A 15,947-nucleotide genomic window follows, 5' to 3' on the forward strand; every position below is an offset into this window, starting at 1 on the left:
GGGCAGGCGGAAGGAAGAAGACGAAGAAGAGGAATAGAGAGCGCAGTGTCTCTTCTACGATTTATCTGACATTTTCAATTTTGTTGCCATTCCTTTTTTTTTCCTTTTTACTAATTTGGGTTTTAAAAAGAAAAATTTACCCACCGCCTCAGGCTCCTCGAGTTTTTACCACCCTCAGTGGGGCCCCTAATTACCATAAGTGAGTGCGTGATTAGGGAGGCAGACTAACGGGTAACGGCTGTGTTTTTGAACCGGTGACAAAATTGATTTTGTTTTTTCCCTGACCATTTACCATAGACCCAAAAGGGTACCTAACTTGTGGTTGATAATTCAAAATGTTACGAACGGGGGTACGGACGGTAGGGAAAAGCGGTGATCTGGGGCTTTCGGCGGCCGTAATGGAATATTTTAAAATCCGACCGTTAGTCGCGATTCATCCGGACACGTGGATGCGGATGATAGGGACTGCAAGATCTGTCTTCGGACGGGAGAGTGCACCGAATTATTATTCTCCGGTCACGTTGTGGAGGAGTCCGGCGTGGCCCACCGCCCACTTCCTCTGCTGCGTCTCGACTTTGAAATTTTAGATAATGACGAAACTGCCCACGGAATTTTAACTAATCACGAGACTTCGGGATAATTGCCCGTGACTATTATTATTTTTATTATTATTATTATTACATATATTTAGTTTTTTATGATTATGTTAATTTCGACTGTCAAAATAAATTCAAAAAGTATAGATATTTATTGTTAATAATTTAAGTATCATAGATATCTGAAGTATCAAAATAAAAATAAGTCCTCACTACATGAATTATTTATTTTATTATTTATTATTATTATCACATCATTAATAATTTGAGTATCATAGGCATCCGAAGTATCTAATATAAAAATCAAATCCTCACTACATGAGTTATTTGTTTTATCATTAAGTCCTTGATAATTATTGTTATTAAAGGAAAGTGATTGTTTTTTATTTCTACTCAATTAATTTCCATATAAAAGTATTAAGATAGATATTTTCATCTGACGGTTGACATTATTATTGTGATTTTTTTATATAATTTATGTATATATACCAGCTCAAATAATTTGATTTCGAATAAATTTGAACATACATACGAGTGACTCCTCGTTCAACAGTTACCGTCCTAGATGCTTTATTCCACCGAAAAAAAATATCTTACACTGTTTCGTAGTTAGAATTTAAACTGTAAATACATAATTAATCTATTAAATGTCTTACTGTTGTATCACCATGTGGTCATTATTATAAATTTTTACAATCTAAATATCCAATTTTTACGATCCGATTAATTCTCAAGGTGATTGATCAGGTTTCATGAAAATTTTCTGTTGATCATCAAGATAAATCGAGAAACACATAGATTTTGACAAATGACACGACATCATAAAATTTTCAATCTTGATAAATGGCACATCATCATCAAATTTTTAAGCTCTTTAGATATAATATGTCCTATATAAAATTTAAAGTCATATGTGCCCCCACCTTTTATCATCTTTTACTTTCTCGACCTTACATCGCCCCTCAGCACAGTTGGTCACGACAGAAGAAGGTGTTGCTCGGCTTCGTCAAGATTCCAACTCTTATCTTTTTTCTACAAGTATGTTCTGTCGTAACCAATTTAGTTATACCTGGGGACAGATGGTTTTATCATCGTGCTATAACCTTGAGGCTATATTATTGTAATTTTTAGCCATAGCAATGGTGGATTGAATTGAGAATGGGTCATTTTGTTAAGAACGTGAGAAACAGGGCAAGCACGTGATGTCCTTGCAATGTTTCCGAGGAGGACTGCTTGTGTTCCCATCCACCCTTGGCCTTTGCTTCTTGTGACCTTCAATTTGGTGCCAATAAATATTATTATATGATTTTAGATATTGTTTTTTCTTATTGCTCCTTCGAGGGCTGCCTACGTGGAAACCGCATTACTTTCCGCAATCAAATATAGCAATATGTTTTATTCATTGCACTTGTAGGCCAAATCCACCTAGCCAGATCAAATTGACCGACTTTATATATTTGAACACTTAATCGCTCAATTGACTCATTCGACTCGATCTATTTGATCAATCCATCCAAATCAATCGATCGCTTCACCCTGAATGTCTTAATCCACACCAATCCTTCTAACTCGCATACTCCATTCTTAATCGCTTGATCAATTCTCTTAGTTTGACCAACCAAATCAAATTTAGATTTGTTCGTGGAATTAAGTATATCAAGTCGGGCGTAGCTAAACTTACTCACCAATTTTGTTATTTTGTCATTGTGGCTAAACTTACTCATCAATAGGAGGACTAGATATGTAAGTAGGGATAATAAAATCCTCCAAATTTGATAGTAAATTTGATATTTGATTTGAATCGAGGAGAGTACCAAAAGGTTTTTTAATCCGACTAAATAATAAGTATAGAAATTTTTAAGTTGAGATATAGAAGGGAATTTGATAAAATTTATCCACATTTCATCCTTACATACTTTTTATTTTACATATTTCTGGTTTAAGGTTTCCCAGATATAAATCAAAATTTTTGGACATTTATTTTAAAAATTTTTTGTACTTAATAAGTTATAACCCTTGTAAAAAATATATAAGGATTTTTTAATTTAGTAAGGGTAAATTATAAAAGATATCCAAAATACAACTGAAAAAATACAAAAATCTTAAATGACTTAACTGTAAATTAAAATTTTAACAACAAAAATTGACAACGCATCGTGCATTGACTAGCATAACTTTATTATATATACATAAAGTGTTGATGGTTAGCATTTAAAATTGATTATCGAAGTAAAATAAATTGGTAGTTAGATAGAATGAAGAATATTATTAATATAGGTGATATCCGATACTTTGATATGTATGAGGATGATGATGGATATCCGATCCTCTAAACCGTATGAGATTGAAGATGGAGATGGACAATATGGAATTCATTCCTGCGACTAAGTAACTATGGATCTAAATGTCAATTCTCTAAATTACCTATTGGGTCTTAATTTTTTTTATTTACCAAAATATATATCTAGTTTTGTAGATTTCCAAAAATGCCCTCCTCGACCGACTTAGTGATCTATCTGGGATTATCATTTTTTTTTATATATTACCATCCAAATTATCTGTTATTTATTTTTACCAAAATTAATTTCCAGCTGTATAAAAGTGCCGAATTAGTACCAATTTAATATTGTTCCAATCATTGTACTTTCATGAATCTATTAATATTTATTTATTTTTTAAACATTTTAAGCTCATGCCAAACTTGACTGTTAACTCGAGATCTTAGATTTACGTGGAATCAGTATTATTTGGCTTATAATGTTCCTTTGAATCTGTCATTATTTGTTTAAAAAAAAAATAAAGTCTCAATCATCATTAAATATATAATTGATTGTGACTAATTCTAATAAAAAATTATAAAAAATCAGAGAAAACTAGTCACGCATCGAATCTGTCTCTAGATTTAACAGAATAATAATGTTAACTCGAAAATAAAAATAATTTCTAACTAACATCAACTTAATAAAAATTTAAATAGTTCTATTAAATTAGATAATAAATATATATTTTTAAATATTATAACATAATGATTTCATTCAAGTCAAAAGTTAACGATCTCTCTAATTCAATCATCGGATAAATCTGAAAATGATTAGGATAATTCACCCAACAGCTTCTACAATAAAATCTAAAATCTATTATTGCCCCGGTTGAATTTTAAATTATGATACTCCGTGAATCAAATCGATCGAATGTCTTGCCCGGTTGAATTTTAAATTATTCTGACTCACCTTAATTTTCTGGAATTAACAGCTAAAGATCAATATTTATCTGTACTTTTCCACTCAGATAAAGTGATATTTGTACAAAAAGAACTTGTTTTTTTTCCCCTATGGAGAGACAGAGAGGAATATGGCACATGGAACTGACTAGGATTTATTCTTTCTGCAACTGTTACATTCATATTAAAGGAGAATGCAAATCAATATCCATAAACAAGTCTCAACTAAATTGTACAGTGGATAATGGTCCTCTCTACTACTTTTTTTCAACCCTTATTTTACCGTATTTGCATTCTTAAAGACGGATGGGACAATTTACAGGGGTTGATACGGTGAAAGTTGAAAACTGCTTCGTGGTCCTAGATTTGGAATTACATTGAACTATTAGGCTATATCAAGAAGGATATGATAAAATTTGAAGGGTAGCCAATTGACAACTTCAATTTTGAGTCTCTACTTGATCTCGGATTTTGACCTCGACGTTTATTGAATCTCATAAGCCAACCTCATCTTAGCTTCAGGTCCCGATCTCGACCTCTGCTTAATCTCGGATCTCGACTTCGGCGTCTATTGGATCTCATACACCGACCTCATCTCAGCCTCGGATCCCGATCTCAACCTCTGCTTAGTCTCAGATCTTGACCTCGACATCTACTTGATCTCATACACTGACCTCATCTCAACCTCGAGTCTCGATCTCGACCTTTGCTTAGTCTCGGATCTCGACTTCGGCATCTATTGGATCTTATATACCGACCTATATCTCAACCTCTGCTGACCTCATCTCATCATCTCTTGAGATCTCTTGATCATTTGACTCTTTGCTTAGTCTCGGATCTCGACCTTAGCGTCTACTGGATCTCATATGCCGACCTCATCTCAGCCTCGGGTCCCGATCTCGACCTTTGTTTAATCTTGGATCTCGACCTCGACGTCTACTGAATTTCATACGCTGACCTCATCTCAACCTCGGTTCCTGATCCCGACCTCTGCTTAATCTCGGATTTCGATCTAGGTGTCTACTGGATCTCATACGCCGACTTTATCTCAGCTTCAAAACCCGATCTTGACTTCTACTTAGTTTTGTATCTTGACCTCGACGTCTACGGGATCTCATACACCGACCTCATCTTAGCTTATGATCCCGACCTCGATCTCTGCTCGGTTTCACCCTAGTCTCATGTACCAACTTCATCCTAGTCTTGGATTTTTCATCATTCACTTTTAGGCGGGGCACGTAAAGTTGGTTCATCCTTAAGATCATGAAACTCTAAGGCTGTTTCCCTCAGAGAATAAGAAAAATATCTCAAAAAATATGGACAATTAGAACATGTATATTGGAGCGGTGACACGTATTTCGAAATATTTTTAAATGAGTTTTGATGTTTCAGAAAATAACTATATAAAAAGATTGTCCATACCCATGGACACGAGTATACACACATAGAATCTTAATTTTTCCAAATCTTTAATATCCTCCCTATTACAAATCCTAACTTGAGCATCAGAGTGATTTATCGGGATTCACACCTAGTGTCATTCTAACTCTCTTTTGAGTGTTTTTCAAGTTCTTTTATCCTTTCTGACGACTAACTTCGGAGAGCATGTATGTCAGCATGTTTATTGACCGATAACTTAATCATCTATGGTACTAGATCGGAACAAAGGTGATGCACGTTGAGCATTCCTAAAGAAGATTAACGTATCATAAAAGCATATCATGTGTTGATCGTGTGAAATTGGTGTTAATACACGAGCTTAGTCGCTTTATAGCGAAGGTGAGAATTGCCCAGTATCCTTTATTTCTATAGAAACGAGAATTGTTTGTTATTTCTTAGAAAATGAGTGAGTATTGAACTTGAAGTGAGTGGTCAATGACATTGAACGAGGAGATCAAGACAAGTGAAAAATATGTAGCTACATTAAAGGAATTTGGATGAATACGAGATTAGAAAAAAAGAAGAAGGGGGGATTTTCATAATTGCCCTACAAGATCAAGTTTGTGTGAGTGAACCGGATCTTTGGCTCAATTCAATAGGAGGATTTCTCTGATTTCCCAATGAATGAGTTGAACCGGCCCACTCGGTCTGGTTTTGGAAAACACAGTGGACCACAAGCCAAACCCTAGCAAGCAGCCAACCAAAAGCCAAAAGGGAAAGAAATCATTTCAATGGTTCTTCCCTCTCTTTCTGATTTCTCATCCTATTTTTTTAATGTTTTAAAAAATATTTTTGCCTGCCATTTACGCTCCATTGCTCCAATGCTCTCTCTCTCTCCCTCTCCCCACAAATGACCTACAAGACCCCTCCTTCGCCCTCTGTGTCAAAGCTGTGATGTGAGCCTCCCTCCCTCTTCTCCTTTGTGACCCTCCTGATACTGCTGCCACTGAGCTCGTAGTTGAGTTTTCATCTGGAAAGGAGTCATCTTTGCGGAGGAGAGGAGAGGGAGAGGGACAAGGGCTCCCTTATCACTACAAAGATAGCATCTTTCTTCAATCTACGTACTCTTTGAATCTAATCTATGGCTTCAAACTATGAATGCGCTGCGTCTGTCCTCCTCTGCGCCGAGGACAACAGTAGCATCCTGGGTTTCGATGACGATGATGAGGAGCAGGGTGGGCTTGGGTGTGGTTGGGTTTCAGAAGCAAAAAGCTGCGATTTTTATAGGGATTTCTCCGTGGACCTCCCTGTTCAATCGGATGATTGCGTGGGTTCGCTTGTTGAGAGGGAAGCTGAGCATATGCCGAGGGAGGACTACCCCGAGAGGCTGCGGTCTGGGGCATTTGATTCGGCGATCAGGAGGGATTCCATTGATTGGATTTGCAAGGTGCTTTTTTGTTTTGTTTTTCTTCCTTGATTGGATTTGGAAGGGGCTTTCTTGGTTGGATTTATAACGATCTTTTATTTTTCATCTTTTCCCCCTCTCAAGTGCTTCAAAGGGGGGAAATGTTTTTCAAGTTTTGATCTTCCATCTCGCGTTTCTACTCACAGTTTGGTTTTCATTTTTAATGTATATTTATCCTGACGAAAGTATACATGTAGATCTGGACTGAAATGTGGTTGATAAATGAGCCGTTTGCTTCTTTTTGTTATATCTGATCTTTCTTAAACGATCTCATTGCAAACTGATTCCTCCTTTTTCTTCACCTTTCAAGCAGGTTCATGCCCATTACAACTTTGGGCCATTGTGTGTCTATTTAGCTGTCAATTACTTGGATCGCTTCTTCTCTGCTAATGAGCTTCCTGTAAGAAACCTACCAATTGTCTGAAATCTGATCTTTGTAGATACATTGCAAATCAAATCTGTAATGTGTAGCTTTTCTGGCTGATTGAAATAATCTTATTAATCTTCAATTTCCGATCTGTAGAAAGGCAAGGCTTGGATGATCCAACTATTATCAGTGGCATGCTTATCTTTGGCTGCCAAGATGGAGGAAACTGAAATCCCTCTGCCTCTGGATTTGCAAGTGAGAAACAGACGCTACGAAGAAACTTTGAGGTTTTCTCTGATGATATGCTATGGTTAACCTTTTGTGAATTGTTTCTTGAAGGTAGCGGATGCAAAATATGTATTCGAATCCAGGACTATCCGGAGAATGGAGCTGCTGCTGCTCAGTACCCTCAAATGGAAGATGCAAGCAGTAACTCCTTTCTCTTATATTGATTTCTTCCTCCATAAATTCAATGGTGGTAGTGCCCCGAGTAAGCTTTTGGTGTCGCATTCCGTGGAGTTAACAATAAACACGATTAGAGGTACACTTCTTCCTGTGTAAATTTGTGCCAATGTTCTATCATACTGAGTGGGGTGGATGGAGTTGCATGACTAGAATGAGTCAATGCCATTCAGGGATTGATTTCTTGGAATTCAGACCTTCTGAAATTGCCGCTGCTGTTGCGCTGTTTGCTTTGATCGAACTTAAGATTGTGGAATTCGATAAGGCTATTTCATGCTGTATCCATGTGGCGAAGGTATATACGATTGCTCCTTCTAATTCTCTTCTTGTGCCAAATGCTGTATTATTTTGAGTGACTTCATCTTCCAGTAGTGGGTGGGATTTATGTTTAATTTCTTGGTGATCTCTTTTTCATGAATTTAATTCGTTTGAGAACCTCTTCATTCTCTTGTATCTTGGTTGGCAACCCTCAAAACTGTTTGAATTTATTGGCTGATTTTGTGCTATGATGGTTTTGCCAGGAAAGAGTCTTAAGATGTTATAAGTTGATAGAAGACTTGATAGGAGTGAGGAATATGCTGCATAAACTTGCTAGCTCGTCAGTTACAACCATACCGCAAAGCCCAATTGGAGTGCTGGATGCTGCTTGCTTGAGCTACAAGAGCGATGATACAACTGCTGGTTCATTTGCATCATGTCATCATGATTCTCCAGCTTGTAAGAGGAGGAAAATAAGCATTTCATAAGAAATGCGAAGCCGCATTGTAGGGTTTTGGTGCTTCCAACAACTAGTATGGTTTGGTTAATGGTGCGCAGAATTTTGTCTAAAGTCTGAGAAAAGGAATCAGTAAAAAAGGAGCATCAAACAAAACTAGGCAGCAACTACTCATCCCTTAAGATTGAAACAAGCACCACCAGATGTTGAATAGAAAAAACATGAACTCAGCACTGAGCAACTAGATGAAGTGGTGCTCGATACTGCTGTAGTCGCCGTTCATTTTCTTTTAGCATGTATCAGGGCTGTGAGGGCTAAATTGACTTGCTAAACAAAAGCAAAAAAAAAAAAAAAAAAAAAGGAGAAAATATAGTGAAAAAAAGAGAGGAAGTAACTTTCCTCAAGAAGGCTTAATTTATTGACATTGTTGAAATGATCAGCTGTGCATTATGTATGTTGCTGCTATCCTATTCTTTGAATGATTTTAAGCTTGCACTCTGGATTGTGCTTTTCTGGTGCTGTAAAAGTGAAGTCGAAAGTGTGACAAACCAAGGTAAGACTTCATCTTGAGTTAAACCTAGTTGTAATCACACTTCCTACTGTTTCTAGTACATGTGTAGTGCATAGACCAATATTATATCTGAATTCATAGTTTATCAGAAATGAAATAGCTTAGGAAATAACAATTTCAATATATGTACATTTTGCAAATCAAGGATAACTATTTTGTCAGTCCTTGAGAAATGGAACAGTGATCTCTGTAAAAACCAGACTTGCAGTAAGTTTCTGTGACCAGAACTGATACAGAGACAGTCAAACTGGAAATCAGATCTTCTACTTGCAGGTCCACCTTCTGATGCAATTATTGTACAACCTTGTAGGAACCTTAATGCAGTAGGGAACATGTGAATGCCAGAAAACTCTGATCTTGTCTCGAGCCATCAAAGTGGTTCTCAATCTGAAAGAGTAACTGTCCATATATTCCAAATGTAATTGACAGTAACACTGTAAAACCCTACATCAGCTCACTTTGGTGCTCAAGCTTGGGTGATATAATAAACTATGAGTCAAGGCACCTTTTATACTCTTTCATCTGCAGAGAATGCAGTCAGACAAAACTGTGGAGTCAAAATTCCAAGTGGCAAATGCACTTTTACTGTGCAATTCAGTGTGTTTTGATTCATTTGAGAATTCTTGAATATAAGAATCCTGTTCAGACATGCTGAATTGATAATTGCTTGCTCATAATGAATCATGTGAATGATGCAAAACTGACACCACAGGCGGAGAGGACTGAGGACCACCTGCTGTAGACAAAAGCCATTGAATTCTCAAAGCAGGTTGGAGCTGAAATGTTTTCTTTTAAATGTCTTGGAGAGGAAATAGCTGTAAATGGTTAGAAATAACATATTCCTGCTGTAATGTGGATCGACCAAGGTGATGCTGGGTGAAGGGCAAGAAAAAGAAGGAAAGGGAGCCTAGGCTGGGAGTGCATGTGGACAATGGAGTGAACTTTTAAGCATCTGGTGTGTGGATTACAGCATCTCTCGACTGAAGAACAAAAGAAGAGTCAAGCATTTATGATGAGCTTTTGACTTGATATGCAAAGAGTGGCTGTAAGTCTTGGCCTCTGGTTCATAGCAGAAGACTGATACCAGTTGGAGAATAATTTTTGCAGGGGTGCACACACACATGGGCACAGTTTAAGTTTGCTGCTTTTCAAGGTGACTCTTGAGAGTTTTCAGTCTACCCTACAGTGTGTATGTGAAACATCACATATTTTTCTTTTCCGCCCGATTCTCTTAGGCCAATTGTTGATCTGTTTTGCTTCAGATGGGTCTCCAGGGAGATCAAAGTGTAGGTGTGACCACGAGCCCCCCGACCCGTAAGAGTTCACATCTTGACATGGGTACACCAAGTGAAAATTCATGTGTTTGGGTGCGTGTGTGGCTCAACTATATAGTAGAGCTCTTTCAAGAGTATTTGGCTGCTTCATTGTTAGAAATGCACTTCGAGACTAGAAATCTTGTATCTATAATCACATTAATCTAAATACCCATATAATAAAAAAAATAACCATGTAAAAAACAATGAGCAATGACCTCCTCTTATATTGCACAAATCAATATAACAGTTTTGAACAAAGCTAGATATGATTCTATGCTATTTTAGAATTGAAAAAGTAAGACATAAAATGAATTTAAACAGTTCAAAGAACAAAATAAGGGTTTATATTCGAGCAACATACTTTTATGTATCCACACATGAATTATATTTTAGGACTACAATAATGTGATGATTGGGTGGGCTTCAAATAGCATAAACATTAAAACTAAATAAGTAGAAAATCCCAAAACTCCTCCTAACATAAACTCCTAAATCTACCTTTGGATTGTTAATGGAAAAAAAAATCCGTTGCATCAAAACTCTCCTTCTTTAAAAAACTGTTAACGATGTTATTTATAATTTAGTTAAATTAAAAATCCAAGAGAATCTTATCGGTGACACTACAATGGGTTGACAATGAGTGTTTATGAAATATAACAAGCGATAAGAACACAACAACACGAGTGATAGTGATTTCAAGAATATGTGATAATGACTTAAGGCAACAAGTAATATGTGTAGGAAAAATTGAATAGGAAAATCTCAACACAAAACTCTAAATTCTATAAGTTCGAGGATGAACTTTTTATAAGGAAGGGGGAATTGTAACACCCGGTAAAACATGGATCTCGAAGGGCTACCTTATGTGGGTTTGCAAAAAAAAAGGGAAAAATAGAGGTGCCAAGGATTGAACCTTGGACCTCAAGTAAGAAGCAAACCCAAAAGAAGCATGAGTTAGCCACTAGATCTAACATGTTTTGGTTATGAAGATGATGAGGGAAATGCTTGTTAAACCTAAGGGTTCATAAAGTTCCATTTAACCAAACGAAGAGATAAGTAGTGGGTTAGGAAGTGGAAGTAGTGGGGAGTTATGGAGATAACTTCTCTCTTTCCTTTATAAACCCCTCCTCCTCACCGAGAATAGGTTTTTCCTTTCTCCTCTTTGTTCCTGGTGTTCTTCTGGCCGAAGGCGTCCAACGTTCACCCAGTTCCGGAGATCTGCGGCAAGGGTTTGGAGGAAGGATTTAGCTTTTGGTCGGGTGTAAGAATTAGGAATCTTAAAGTTTCGAGGACCGGTAAGATCTCCGCTCACCTGCAACATAATGGTTTATCATTGTATGATTATGTTAGGTATGTATATGAAATTTAGATAGATGTTAGAACAGTAAACATAACTTCGAACCGTAGAACATATGATTATGTTAGGTATGTATATGAAATTAAGATAGATGTTTGTATGCATGAAATGTACAAGAATATGTAGGAAGTTTCAGTAAACAGAACAGTAAACAAAACTTAGAACGTAGAACAGATGCATGAAAGGTGTAGGAAGAAAGTTAGGTTTGAAGGTAACGTAGAACAGACAGAATGTATAGAACAGTAGAACAGAAAGCCTGGTAATCGACTAGTTGGTCGATTACCAGGAGGTGTAATCGATCGGTTGATCGATTACACGGTTTAATGAGGAACGGGATTAGCGATCCTTAATCGATCCACTGATCGATTAAGGATCCGTAATCGTCGACCGATCGATTACGGGGCTGTAATCGATCGGTTGATCGATTACGAAGCCTACTGTGAAGAACGTAAGTTATGAAATCGATCGTCTGATCGATTAAGCCTCGATCGATCACCTGATCGATTAACAGTCGTAGGATATGTTGTAATCGATCTTCTGACCGATTAACAGCTTTAATGAGAAAGAGACTTACGTCTCTTAATCGATCCATTGATCGATTAAGGCATGTAATCGACTATAGGATCGATTACAAAGCCCTCTGGGAAAAGAATGGGTGATTGATCCCCTGATCGATTAAACGAAGTTCTGATCGATCCTCTGATCGATTACAGTGAGTGGTAATCGACTCTCTGATCGATTACAATACTCACTGTCCAAACTCGGATAAGAAGGAAGAAAGAGGAATTATGATAAGTAATCGATCCTTTGATCGATTGAGAATAAATAGTAATTGATCTCTGGATCGATTACATGACTAAGAATACTCTAATCCTAAGAAGTTAGGGTTAGCTGGATGAGGGTTTCAAGTATAATAGTTAATTGTATTCAAACAGGATCGAATGAAATGAAATGATATACCATGTTTTAGAACCCTATAAATGTTCGACCACCTTCAGGAAGATTAGGGTGATCAAAGTGGGGCTTAAATAATGTTATTCAAGCGGACGCTACAACAATGACGTGAGTCGTGGCTTTCAAAGCCGTCCAAACGGGAGCTTGGCGTAGATCACCAATAGAGGTGCGACTTCGACAAGGATCGCTCGATTGATGCCAACATTGCTCAACGTCGTCATCCGCGAGGTACGCGCAGAATTATTTACTTTTCTGTAAATTTTAATTTCTGCCATGTCTTGTACATACTATTTCTTGTTTTGCCATGCATGTGTTGTGATAATAATTAATTTAATTATTTATTTATTTCCGCTGTGCACATTTGTGAAACCTGTAAACATGTGCATTGCACCGGGACGATCCCAACAATGGTATCAGAGCCTGATAGTGCAAGGCCTACGAGTAAAATAGTTTTACGTGTAGTAGTTAGTCGTAAATTTAATTTAGAAAAATTTTGAGATTTTAATTTAAAATTTCTAATTATAAAAATTTTCTAATTGGTTAGAAAATTTTGTATTAAGAAATTTATTTCCTAATTAATTAGATTTTCTTAATTAAAATATTATTTCCAAAAATAGAGGAACTTTATAATTTAATTTAAAATTTTTAATTATAGAAATTTCCTAATTGATTAAGAAATTTCATATTAGGAAATTTATTTTCTAATTAATTAGATTTTCTTAATTAAAAATTTTATTTCGTTAAAAGAAAATATTGAGATTTAATTTAGAATTTCTAATTGTAGAATTTCCTAATTTATTAGGAAATTTAGATTAGAAAATTTATTTTCTAATTAATTAGATTCTCCTAATTAAAGATTATATTTTCTAAAATAAAATATGTGATTAGATATGAAAATTTAATTTTTAATTAAATTAAAGAAGTTTTATTTATGAAATCAGATTCTTTACCATATTTTATTAAATAAGATTTACAATAACTATGGCTAGAAATAGTCATAATTAGTTACATTAATTATGTCATGCCATGACATTTGCCATGATTAGTTGCATTAATTATGCTATGCCATTTATTGACATGTCATGTAGATAATTTATTATTTATATGAAAAGAGGATGAAACTTGAAAATCCCTTACAAATAATTAATACTAATACCTTCCGCTAATATGGTTAAAACTGAAGTTTAATTTCTTGTATTGGTTGTTGGACTCTCTCCAAGCCCGGCTTGAAATTAAACATGTTAGAACCATCGAGATATGATCTCACGATTAGTGGGATGACTTTAACTTGAAGTGTTGATTTGTTGGACTCTCTCCAAGGTCAATGCGGATAGAGGTGAAGTTGGGTGTTATATATATGATGTATATATGTTAATGTGTTAATACTACAACAAATTTGACTTTTCGCAGCGCACAATTAAGCTATCCGCAGCGCACATTGCATTCTACATAACTCCAAGCTGTTGAAAGTTATAATACATCCGCAGTGCGCGGAGCGCGCGCTGCGGAAAGTTGCATCCACAGCACGCGGGCACGCGCTGCAAAAAGTTGCATCCGCTACACGCGGATGCGCGCTGCGGATGTAATTTTCCACAGCGCACGCCCCGCTCGCTGCGGATAATTATATTTTTAAAATATAATATAATATATATACACAAATATATAATACAAATACAAATAATTATAACCTGCTCAAAATGCTGTAATATTTATAATCCAACATACAAATACCACATACAAATTAAAGCTCAAACAATGTGCATATATCAGAGATAATCATCTACATTTAGTTAAATAAAACAATCCAAACAAAAATTCATTTTTACTACAAACAGTATATGATCAAATCTATATCAGTCGGACAAAACTATAAACATTGATGCCCAAGCGACTGTGCTTCCTATTGCATCCTCAAGAAAAAACATCTCTTCATTTGGTCGAATTAGCTCCACCTTCTCCACGAAAACTCTATCAATCCAAACTTTCCAATAAGATCCACGAAAAGGAATGTGATGTACTTTTGCATCAATGGCTTCTCGAGTACTAGTTTTGTTTTGCACCCTCGGGCACCAAGAAGAGTAAGGAACGAATTAAGTGCAACACTATAATTGTGATTTTCCTGTTCAAGAAAATTGTAAGGTTCAATTGCAAATGAAGAATGCCCACAAAAATAATCCATTTGTGTGATTAGTGAATGATGAATTTCCAATAAGAAGCATATGACATCAAAGCGGAAAGAGCTCTTGTATAGGGTTTAGAATAAATTGTGAAAAAAATCTTACAAGTGGTAGGGAGTGTCAAGTAAAACCCACACTTTGGCAGCATACTTTGGTAGGGAAAACTCCATCTACAAACCCAGATCTATACTTCTAACCTTGTCCCCTTAAAGTCAACAAATTTAAAATTTAGTGATGAACTAATTTTATAATACAGTTACAGTCTAACTGAATGAACATATAATTTGATTGAAAAAAACATTGAAAAACTGCACCTATGATTCAAGGAATTATCTGTAAGAGAGAAACTAGACAAACTTATAGCCCAAAAATAAAAAAAATGAAGTCTTATAGATAAAAGTTTGCATTCCCTTGTGCCTGAAAAAGTAGGATCAATTTCCTGCAAAGTGCAGTCAGTTTAATGATACTTTATATATATATATAAAACCCCATCAATTATTAACCAAAACAAACAGACCTGATATCGCTCTAATGCATTTGTAATTGCAACAACATCACCTTTGCACAATTGGCATATTCCGGCATTAAGAAGAATCCCCTTAACACTATACTTGAGAAGATTATTATTAATCAAAATCTTAAACTATTTGAATTTCGGCAAAGTGCTTCATATATTTCCATCTCCTTTAGGTATCTGGAAAGATCACAATGTGTTACATTTTCCATGAACACAAGTGCAATGGAAATTTTAAACTATTTGAACACAAACATATGCTGTTAGGATCGGTGCATTCGCTAGAGGGGGGGTGAATAGCATTTTTTGGCTTTCTCTGTAAATTTGTTAGCGGAAGCAAAAAGATAAAGATAAATTGCAAATAACCAAACGCTAACCCGGTCGATTTACTTGGTATCCACCTCTACGAGGTGACTAATCCAAGGATCCACACACACAGCCGACGATTCCACTATGAGAAAAACTCTCCTTTTTGAATCACACTTCGAAAGCGGAGAAACCTTCACAATACGGTGTCTTCCTCGTACAAGATCTTTAATGAAGTATGAGAGGAAGAAAAGAGCTTACAGATGTCAGAGAACAATGAAGAAGATGAAAGAATGATTAATTTTTCTCTGCGACGTTGATCGCTCTTTTTTATGAATTTCAGTGCCCCAGTCGACTGCTCCTAAGGCCAGTCGACTGATGGGCTTCAACGGGAATTAAATATGTATTTAATTCGCTAGTTGTCACTCCAACGGCAGTATATCAGTCGACTGCTCCATCGCCAGTCGACTGATCCAGTCGACTGTCAACTCGACTGATTTTTCTGTGCTTGTCTGTGTGTGCTCCGGATCAACCCCAGTCGACTGCT

General features: G+C 36.2%; 1 protein-coding gene across 1 annotated transcript; it reads left to right on the top strand.

Annotated features, from left to right (window-relative positions):
• The first annotated feature begins 6,337 nt into the window (after window positions 1-6,337).
• LOC141816114 (cyclin-D3-1-like) lies at window positions 6,338-8,246 on the top strand. Its single transcript, XM_074703951.1, has 6 exons — window positions 6,338-6,643; window positions 6,975-7,061; window positions 7,185-7,283; window positions 7,368-7,569; window positions 7,664-7,785; window positions 8,012-8,246. The coding sequence occupies exons 1-6, from the start codon at window positions 6,338-6,340 to the stop codon at window positions 8,234-8,236; spliced, it is 1,041 nt and encodes a 346-aa protein (XP_074560052.1). The 3' UTR covers window positions 8,237-8,246.
• The last annotated feature ends 7,701 nt before the right edge of the window (window positions 8,247-15,947 follow it).

The sequence above is a fragment of the Curcuma longa genome, unplaced genomic scaffold (assembly GCF_044706935.1).
Source record: "Curcuma longa cultivar G26 ecotype Majalengka, Jawa Barat unplaced genomic scaffold, ITB_CL_G26_1.1 contig_143, whole genome shotgun sequence".
NCBI lineage: Eukaryota > Viridiplantae > Streptophyta > Magnoliopsida > Zingiberales > Zingiberaceae > Curcuma > Curcuma longa.